This window comes from Microtus ochrogaster, unplaced genomic scaffold (genome assembly GCF_000317375.1).
Source record: "Microtus ochrogaster isolate Prairie Vole_2 unplaced genomic scaffold, MicOch1.0 UNK8, whole genome shotgun sequence".
Lineage (NCBI taxonomy): Eukaryota > Metazoa > Chordata > Mammalia > Rodentia > Cricetidae > Microtus > Microtus ochrogaster.
Window position 1 is genome coordinate 157,439 of NW_004949106.1, and position 10,010 is coordinate 167,448.

Here is a 10,010-nt window from a genome sequence, read left to right on the forward strand (position 1 = left end):
TCCCATAGAGAGCGACGTGTGTGTCCCACAGACAGTGACGTGTGTGTCTCACAGAGAGCGACGTGTGTCCCGCAGAGAAGGAACAGAGCCATAGGCTCAGACAGGAGGTACCCTGTTGTCACCCCTCCCGAGGCAACTGCACCCCATCATACCTTTATCCCTGGGATCAGCAAGCAGGTCATCAGCGGAGCAGGGACTCTCCTCGCTGCCCTCATTAGAGATGGTGAGGAAGGATGTGGGGGACACAGACTGAGAGCGGCTGCTGTTGTTGCTCCCCTTGTCTGCACCCCCCGGGGTCTGGGTGTCAATACTGCGAGTGCTGCTGCTCCTCTGGGCGAGGGGCGGAGGAGCACGGTGACCATCGGGGATATCTTGGGGCTGTTACAAAATTTAAAAATACATGTTTTTTGAAATTTTGAAATGTACCCAATGTCACATTCCTCTGCAGTCAGAAACTCAACAATCAAATTCTAAGCCACAAATGTGCCCAGCACTTGGGAGGGTGAAACAGGAGGTTTTTGATTCTCAGGATAGTGGGGCTACATAGCAAAACATTTCAAAAACAAGCAAGCAAGCATCCACCCTTCTATTACTGGGCCTTTCCCTTTGTCAGTAGTGGCTTCCACGCTGATCCGACTGTGACATATTTGTCTTCTGAGGACATGGCACACAAGAGGGCAACGTCTGCTGCCCCAAATGATATCATGCACTGTTACTTATAAAACTACTATAAAAACTTATCACAGAAAATGAGGAATTTCGGTCTGCCACAAGGTTCCCAGTAGAGGCAAAGGTGAAAGTGAGAATCAGCCACGCTAGCTGGGCCGTTGGCCAATTCCCCCCAAAGCCACCTTCCTCGTGAGTGAAGGGTTAATCACAGCAGTTCTCTCTAGGTGAGAGGGAGAGGTGTGAGGAGAGGCATGCTCCATCCCACAGAATGGAGGACAGCGACCGCAGAGTCGAGTGTTTTCAAACCTCAAGCTTTTACCTTTCTGTTTGTCTGAAATATGATTTCAGTTATATAAGTCAGCTGGAAACCTTGTACCTGGGACTACAGGGGACCCACACCCAGCTGTCTTCACCTTCAAGGAGAGAATTTTATATGCTCATTGGGGGCCCACCAGCCAGGTCCCAAATAAATACAAACAGACTTATTCTTGCATCTTATGGATGCCTTAGCTTGGCTTGTTTCTAGACAACTTTTCTAACTTAAATGATCCCTTTTCTCTTCAACTACATTTTGCCTCTGGGCTTTTACATTTATCTTTCTTTTCTTCTTACTCCACTTTTGCTGGGTGGCTGGCACCTGGAGCACTCTCATCCCCTCTTCTGGCTCTACACTATTCGCCTTCCTCCTATCTGTTCTCATTGCCTGGCAGCCCCGCCTATCCTTTCTCCTGTCTAGCTATTGGCTGTTCAGCTCTTTATTAGACCAATCAGGTGCTTTAGATAGGCAAAGTAACACAGCTTCACAGAGTCAGACAAATGCAACATAAAAGAATGTAATATATCTTTACACAGTTAAAATAGTTTTCTGCAACAGTGAAGTATTTCTTCAAATTCCCTCCTCACTAAAGAACAGATGCTGGGATAAATACATTCTAATACTTTTTTTTTAAGTTTAAATATCAATTTTTTTGTGTGTAATAGCCAAGTAGATTATTTCTAAGTGCACTTCATAAAGATGCAGACTAGCAATCAAACCAGAGAGTCACGATAATCAGGGAGCAGAAAGGCTTCTTACAAACAGTTTGCCCACCCTCCATAAAAGTGCAGCAAAAATGGCACCTGTCTCAGTGCTCTGATGCTCACAGTGGGCCCCTCTGAGGATGAAGACTACTTACAACAAGCTGCTCTTCCTTCTCCCCGGTTTCCTTAATTATGATCTCGATCTCCTGGTTCAGTCCTTCCACGCTGTTCCGGAACCGAGAGCCTGTCGACTTGGTGATGGGGCCGGCGGGAGTAAGCGTGCTCTTTGGAGCAGGAGCCTAAGCAAGGGTGAAGAGGGACAATGAATTTTCAAGGGGCCATAACTCAGAATCAAGTGCAGACAACACCCACAGACCTCCAGAACTTGAAAGAAACCAGATTTGCATCTTAGGACATATGAGATGTCTTTAGAACTCAAACCCCAGGCAGTGAAGACAGACTCTCAAGAGATTTGCCCACACCTGTCATACACTAGAAAGGCCATTATGAAAATGGCAAATACTGCAATAACATCAACCTCAGAAACACTTTCATGGGCCAGTGAGGTGGCTGAGTGTAAAGGTGCTCGCCACCAAGCCTGACAAGAAGTTTGACTCCCAGGATGCGCATGACAGAGCCCCTTCCAGAGTCTGTCCATACAATAGGAGGATATAACTGCAAACAACTTTCTTTACACCAATACTGTATAGGCTTTAATATGTTCTGCTCAGGAAACAAAAAAATAAAATTCAAGTTGGGCGGTAGTGGCGCATGCCTTTAATCCCAGCACTCGGGAGGCAGAGGCAGGTGGATCTCTGTGAGTTTGAGGCCACCCTGGTCTACAGAGTGAGTTCTAGGACAGCCAGGGCTACACAGAGACTCCTGTCTTTAAAAACCAATAAATAAATAAAATTTTCTTTTCTATGAAATTCATTTCTGATTTTCTCTTACTAGTAGTATTTTCATTGTCATAGTGTAACTTTTTAAAAAAATAGGTAACATTAAATAATTATAGAATATTAAATAATATAAAATATTGCCTAGCATCCTAACAAGATGCTCAAAATAGAATACAGTGCAGAGTTCCTGGGGGTATCTTCCGAGTTCCCAACAGCGATGTGTCTGACAGGGAGCCAGCCAAAGAGACAAACACTAGCAGGTCTCCAGTCATTCACCTCATTGACACAAACTTAGCATGAGGTTTTATTTCTTATCTTTTACTTCTGATCATCTTTAACATAAACAAAAAAACAAAACAAAACAAACACAGTACAAGAATCCTTGGGAAACAGGAAATCTACTTTCAAGTGGCTTCTAGACATTTATTCTTCCCACCAAACGTACTCCTTGGATCCTCAGGAACAGAACTACAAAAAAACAGCTTGGGAGACTTATTTTCTTATTGTGATTAAAAAAGTAAATGAAACAAATCTTCTAATTAGTGGCTTCTGCTGTTGTGTCCTGGGAGCCACAGCTAACCCAGAACTGCACTGTGGCCCTGCGTCTTCGACCCACTCTCAGCTGTGGCTCTTGTAGGTCTCCCATCTGTTGGGAGCAGTGAGACCCCAGATCCTGAATTTCTTGTTTTCCACTGATTTGACTGCCTACAGGTGCTCTGAGCAGAGACCTTCAGGAGTTCTGATGGCAGGAGAGTAGTTTCTGGTGGGTTTGGCTGGGGCGTGGCTATCTCTATATAATCTGCCCCTTAACACAATAAAGGGGGCATTTTGGAGGAATTCAAGGATGACCCGCGTCGCGCTGTGTGTGTGTGTGTGTGTGTGTGTGTGTCTGTATTTTAACCTCCAGCCCCCTTGCCCGAAGCTCGCGAACTGGGTGCCAGAGCGCAGACACGGGGGCGCGGTGCGCGGTACCCATCCATTCTGACTTGCTTCCCACCCGTCTGATGGTCTCATACATTCATACAATGAATTTTAGAGGTTCTCACACCACCCCCATTTTCTCCTCTCACCCACTCCCCTCTCCACTGCAACCCTTTCTACTCAGCAAGTCCCCATCCCCAAATCCATGTTTTCTTTTGTGTATGACCCACAGTTTATTAATCAGTGGCCACACCACTCAAGGAAATGCTGCTGCCCCTCCTCCCATCAGCGTTATTGCCAATAGAGCCTCAGTGAGGTATGAAGACCTCATGGGCCCCTCATGCTGATAACAAAATGTTGATGGGCAACAGCCTCACGCAGGCTTTCTGCTGAGAACCGGTGTAGTGAGTTCCGAAGCCAAGACCTATGCCATGCCCAGAAGGTAACTTTTTGGTAGACATGATCCTGACTTAAATTGTACTTCAGAGGCTAAAATTGGCTTCATCTTTTATTCATCTCTCATCATTACCTAAGTCAGAAAACATAAAAACTCAGAACCTCATGTCAGAATGTCTAGGTTAGAACCCAAGCTTGTCCCATAAGCTCTAAAATAACTGCCCTCTCAGGGTCTCAATTTCCTAGTCTATGACCAGGTTCACGTTACTCACATTAAGCGTTCTTTAAATGATTTCCCGACTTGCGTTATTTGTCTTCTCCCTAAGCCATCATGTCCTCTAACCTACAATGGTCACTACAAAATGTGCCTGAGATCATGAGCTTTATTCCAACACTAGAAAACATGTTCCTTGGTACAGGAGAACAAAGCCACTGTGCTAATAACGAGTCTGAAAACTTCCAGGCTTCCTGTTGTCTACCTCTCCCCTACTGTGGCCATGACTTTATCAACCTCTAGAAGATGGGCTAACTCCAACCAGACAACACGTTCTCTAAGACGCCTTTCTGAAGGACTCACCGTCAGTTCAGAGAGAGACCCTGGCACGGTGACTTCATCCTGTCAGCATTATGATTAACTATTTACTTACATCCCTTCAAAATGAGATTATTTCTTTACTGTCACTTTTCCTAATGAGTACTACAATGCCAACAAATTTAATAAACTGTTCGGAAGTTTGAATGGCTTCAATAATTATTTTTTTTTCCTCTAGAGAAAGAGCCTACCTCAGCAAGACCATATCAATAACTTAATATGTTTATAGTCTGAGAGTTTCAATTAAACAACATTATGAGCAGTAGAACAGTCAGGATTTGTCTGATTTGGGGTTAGTTAATACACAAGACAAGTATTTTATTTGTTAAGTATAAAAACTCAAGCTAGATAAATTTTCTTTTTTGGTTTATATGGGTGTGGCTTTTTGAGCCTGGGTGGTCTGGAACTCCCTAGACAGCCTGGCTGTCTTCCACCTCAGATATCCTCTTGCCTCCTGAGTGCTGGAATTAAAGGCATGCACCACCAAACTCATCTTTTTTCTTTAATAGTGTGTGTGTGTGTGTGTCGGGTGTGCACACACATGCACCGCTCACAAGTGAAGAGCAAAGAGAACTTACAGAGAGTTAATTGTCTTCTACCATGTGAGCTCTGTAACTAAATATGGGTGTTTTCAGGCTTGGAAGCATGCTGTACTCTGAGCCATTTTACAAGACTAAGCTTGGTAACTTTTATTAAGAAAAATCAACTTTTAGCTGGATGGTGGTGGTATACTTCATTGAACCCAGCACTCAGGAGGCAAAGGTGGGAGGATCAGAGTTCAATGCCAGCCTGGTCTACAGAGCGAGTTCCAGGACAGCAAGGACTAAATTAGAGAGAGACCCTGTCTCCCAGAAAAAAAATTATGATTTTGTTATTGTTGTTGCTTTTTGGTTTTTAGGAGAAACTCTTGCTACATATAACTGTCTCAGCCTCCCCAAATACTAAGATTACAGGTTTCTGTCAGTATACCTAGCTAAAATTTTTCACATTAATAAAATGGTATTCTTTTGAGACAGGGTTTCTCTGTAGAGCTTTGGAGCCTATCCTGGAACTAGCTCTTGTAGACCAGGCTGACCTCGAACTCACAGAGATCCACCTGCCTCTGCCTCCCTGGGATTAAAGTGCTGGGATTAAAGGTGTACCACCACCGCCCGGCTTAATAAAATGGTATTCAAAAATCACTTCAAAGCCCGATCACCTCTTATAATGCACCATCTAATTTGGTAAAATTCAATCTTAACCCTAAATTGACCTGGAAAGAAAATACGATGGGGAATACAGAGCAGTCTTACTTTTAAAGAAATTAACAGTTACTAGAGTTAATTAGAAAGGGTGAGAACAGTAAAATCATGAGTTTCTAGCCCTTTGAATGCAAAGATGGTGATTTTCCGTTACTATTCCAATGATGACAGTTATTCCATATTAACGTTTACATCTCTTTGTTGACAGTTAACATTTCAGATTCTCACAAACAATAACATCCAATAATACTTCTATTTTTTAAGATTTACTTTGTAATTAATTATTTGTGTATTTGTACGTCTGTGTGTGTCTGTGCATGTGAATACAGATGCCTAGGAAGAGGGTAAGAATTGGATTCCCCAGAGCTGGAGATACAAGTTGGGCATTCTTCTGCTAGAGTAATAAATTCTATTTAACCACAACCCCCTCAATCACGTTTTTTAAGTACAGTATTATACTTGGGAAAAACCTACTAAGAGCTAGAATCAAACTATAGGTTTACAACACTCAAAATATTTCAAAAAATATTCCTTTACTCATATTTTCTATTGCATACAACCTGTATAAACTAATAATCATGAGAATTTATCAACTCAAAATAGAAAACTTTTTTATATAAAGGACCAAACTGTAATTTAGGCTTTCTGTATCAGTCTCTGTCATTACTACTCACATGGTTTTGGACATTCTGCCCTAAACAATTGGAAACCACTTACAAGAAAAGCCATTTCTTTCCTTACCTGGCTCTGGTTAATAGCTGCATGGTTGCCGTGGAATGGAGACTGCCTCTCTTTATCTCGATGATGACGACTGCTGTGTTTGCTTCTCTGCAATTGCTGGCGTAATTTTGCAATCTGTAAAGAAGAAAAACAGGCAGAATCAAAAGTGTTTTCCACACCAAATAAACACATTCTTGCTTAATAAGAACCAGTAAAATTCACCCTTTAACACTTTGAAATTTTAAACCATATTACAAAATCTAATTGAATATATATATTCACACATACATGTATATATTTCCTTTAAAGAGAAATGGAAGTGTACTCAACACTGTTCTTAATCTTGAAGCTTCTCAAGTACTAAAGAGTTTTCTAAATTGTGCTCAGAAATAACTTATTCTCTTGTTGCCTTTACCATTTATCAACTTTTATTTAGATTTCTTTATTGAGTTTCAAAAATCTTTTGTTTTGTTTTTTGAGATAGAATTTCTCTGTATAACTGCTCTGGCTGTCCCGGAACTCGCTCTACTGTAGACCAGGTTGGTCCCAAACTCAGCTGGGATTAAAGGAAGGCTCCACCACTTGACGAGTTTCAAACCAATAAAAAAATTAACTGATATTTACAAATCAAGCCAAGGGTGTTAGTTTCAGTAAGAACTGTCCTCCACAGGTTCATGTGCTTGAACTCTTGGTCCCACCAGATGATGCTGTCTGAGGAGAAGGGAACCTTTTGGAGGTGAGCCTTCCTGGAGGAAATGCATCACTGGGGGAGGCTTTGAACTTACTCCACTTTCTATCCTCTCTGCTTTCTATGTTTTGATGAAATATGAAGCCTGTTCCTGCTTCCATTTTCATCCTCTCCCTCTCCTCCCTCTCTTTCACCTTAAGCCCAGAAAATCCTTTAAAAAAAAAAAAACAAAAAAAAAACCTGCTTTTGGTCAAGGTGTCTATCAGAACAACAGGAAGCAAGCCATATAATACACCTAAGATAAAATCTTTAAGCAGTGAATGCAATTTGCTGTTTTCTCAGCCAGGATCTCATTAGTCCTGCTAATTAGTATTAACTGCTGTGATAAAATACCATGACCAAGGCAACATAGAAGAAGGAGTTTATCTGGGGCAAGGGTCCGTGATGATACAGCAAACCACAGCGGCTGGAACAAGAAGCTGAGAGCTTACACCTTTTATTGCAAGCACTGAAGCCAAGAGCAAGGTGGGACTGCCACATGACTCTGAAGCCTCGAGCCTGTTCCCAGTGACAAAACATACTTTCTCTTGCGAGGCCATAGCTCCTACACCTACTTCCTAACATTGCCACCAACTGGGGACCAAGTATTCAAAGGCATGAGATTATGGCAGACACCACATTCAAACCACACCAAGGCTAGCCTTCGAGTCTTGATCGTCCTGTTGGGACTCGACGCATTTGCCATCAGGTCTGGCTACAAATACAGTTTCAATGGCTATCTCATTATTATCCTCTGACTACATTTTTCTAATTTGCTTCTATTATGGGTGAAATGCAGTATCATTAATTGCAGACAATAATCACAACACAGAGCCATTTTAATCAAGATGGTTATGCTGAAGCCAGGTGGCTCACACCTTTAATCCCAGCAGTCAGGAGGCAGAGGCAGGCAGACCTCTGTGTGTTTGTGGTCAGACTGGGATAGAGCAAGTTCCAGGACAGCCAGGGCTGCACAGTCAAGAAACCTTGTCTCAAAAAAGAAAAAACAAGAAAAAAGTTGGTTGTGCTGAGTTACTAAATCTCAAAAAGAACTATCATATGCAGAAAACATCAGTTTTCAGACATTGCCACAATGTTATATGAAATGACTTCTAGGTAGCCTTAGAGATCTACAAATAAGATGTGAGTTTCATCACCAATATCTTAAAGGCTCCTCACAGAAGAAGCAAGCTCCTAAACGAAGGTTCTAGATGGAGATGGCTGGAGGGGGGGGGTGCTCCCAAGCACAACAGTAGGAAGATGAGGGGATGACGATTTCACAAATGCTGGTCCCACAGGAGCTCTAGAGCAAGGATGCTGACTTTGGTAATGTGCACACCCTGCTGCTTGCTCTACAGACGGCCTAACAGGATGAAAGCAGAGGTACTTTGATATGCAGGGCTGGTTACAGGAGGCAAACTGTGCACAAGCTAAGGACTGGTTCTCACCGCTGGATATTGGGCCTACAGCATACCCTGCCTAAAACCCCTACAAGTTCAATGTTTCTAAGGGCTAATATTAAAATAAAAAGGCTAATCAATTTAAAACTTAGTTTGAATCTCAATCTTACCTTATAAATGACCAACCTTTAATATGTTCAGAACATGCTTGTAGTCATGCTGGGCACCAAAGGAAATTATTTAAGGAATAAGCTTTGTTTAGCCTCCTATCTATGTTTTCAGGGTTAAACAAAAAACTAAAGTTTATTTAAACCAAGTATACTGAATAGATGGCCCTCAAAACTTTTCAGAGATCTCCTCAATATGACATTTTGAATGTTTAATTAAAAAAAAAAAAGGTTCCGCTGGGCAATGGTGGCGCATGCCTTTACTCCCAGCATTTGGGTAGCAGAGGCAGGTACATCACTGTGAGTTCAAGGCCAGCCTGGTCTATAGAGTGAATTCTAGGAGAGCCAGGACTACAGGCCTTGAAGATCTAAATGTAAGTTTCCTTTAAGTTCTTTAAGTTTAACGTCTGTCCCTAGTCTGTATGTCTTGGCAGGGTTCCACAAGGCTGGTAGACACCATCCAGAGATCAGTTGTGGACTGCAAATTGCTCCAAAGGTGATCTACACCACTCCAGCCCCGAGTAGTCCTGCAAAACCAGAAAGCCTTAGACTTGCTAAAAGCTGGTATGAACCAGTTCAGCCAACATGACTGTTCCTTGGCTCTTCTGCTGGGCCAACAACGAGATGCTTCTGATGACACCCTAATTTCATCAGGAAGTAGTTGTGGAAAAGAATACAACTGTCCTCAACAAAGGCTAGAACATTAAATCCAAAAGGAATTCTCTGACAAAGGGGACAAAATGGCTGTACATATATATATAATGCCTATCAACATACCTGGCCCCCTCATTATCAGAAAGATGCCGGTTAAAACCAAACAGAGCACGATCTATCAACAGGAAGATCATTAGCTAAAACAGTTCTACAATATAAAACACTCAACCTGGTCTATATAAAACAAATAGACCGCTTTAGGAAAAGTTTATCCTTTCTATGCTAACCAACCAGACATATTAGAGAAAAGCTAGTCATAATACAAATTTCCCTCATCAAATAAAGAACTTGTTTCCTTCTGCTGGGATTATCAGCTCATACAGCAGATATAAATGACGGCTTCCTATCAAGGATTTAAAGGGATACATAAGACAAGGAGGGAACGAAGGACTAGCCTGACTATAATTTAAGGATGGAAGCCATTTTGTTAATAAGGTCAGAACAAGTTCGTTTCGGTTTGCTGCAAAGTGCTTCAACCTGTTTCTGGAATCTGACGTGCTCCCCACCCTAATGAGTTTTACTACACCTTGAATATACCCTGATA

At 42.1% G+C, this 10,010-nt stretch overlaps 1 protein-coding gene across 1 annotated transcript in view; it reads right to left on the reverse strand.

Moving 5' to 3' along the window:
* Fam117b (family with sequence similarity 117 member B) overlaps positions 1–10,010 on the reverse strand; it is a 52,726-nt gene that overhangs the window by 10,143 nt on the left and 32,573 nt on the right. The window contains 4 exon segments of the mRNA XM_026788830.1: positions 153–378; positions 1,845–1,988; positions 6,480–6,655; positions 9,530–9,581. Coding sequence (XP_026644631.1) covers positions 153–378; positions 1,845–1,988; positions 6,480–6,655; positions 9,530–9,581 — 598 coding nt within the window.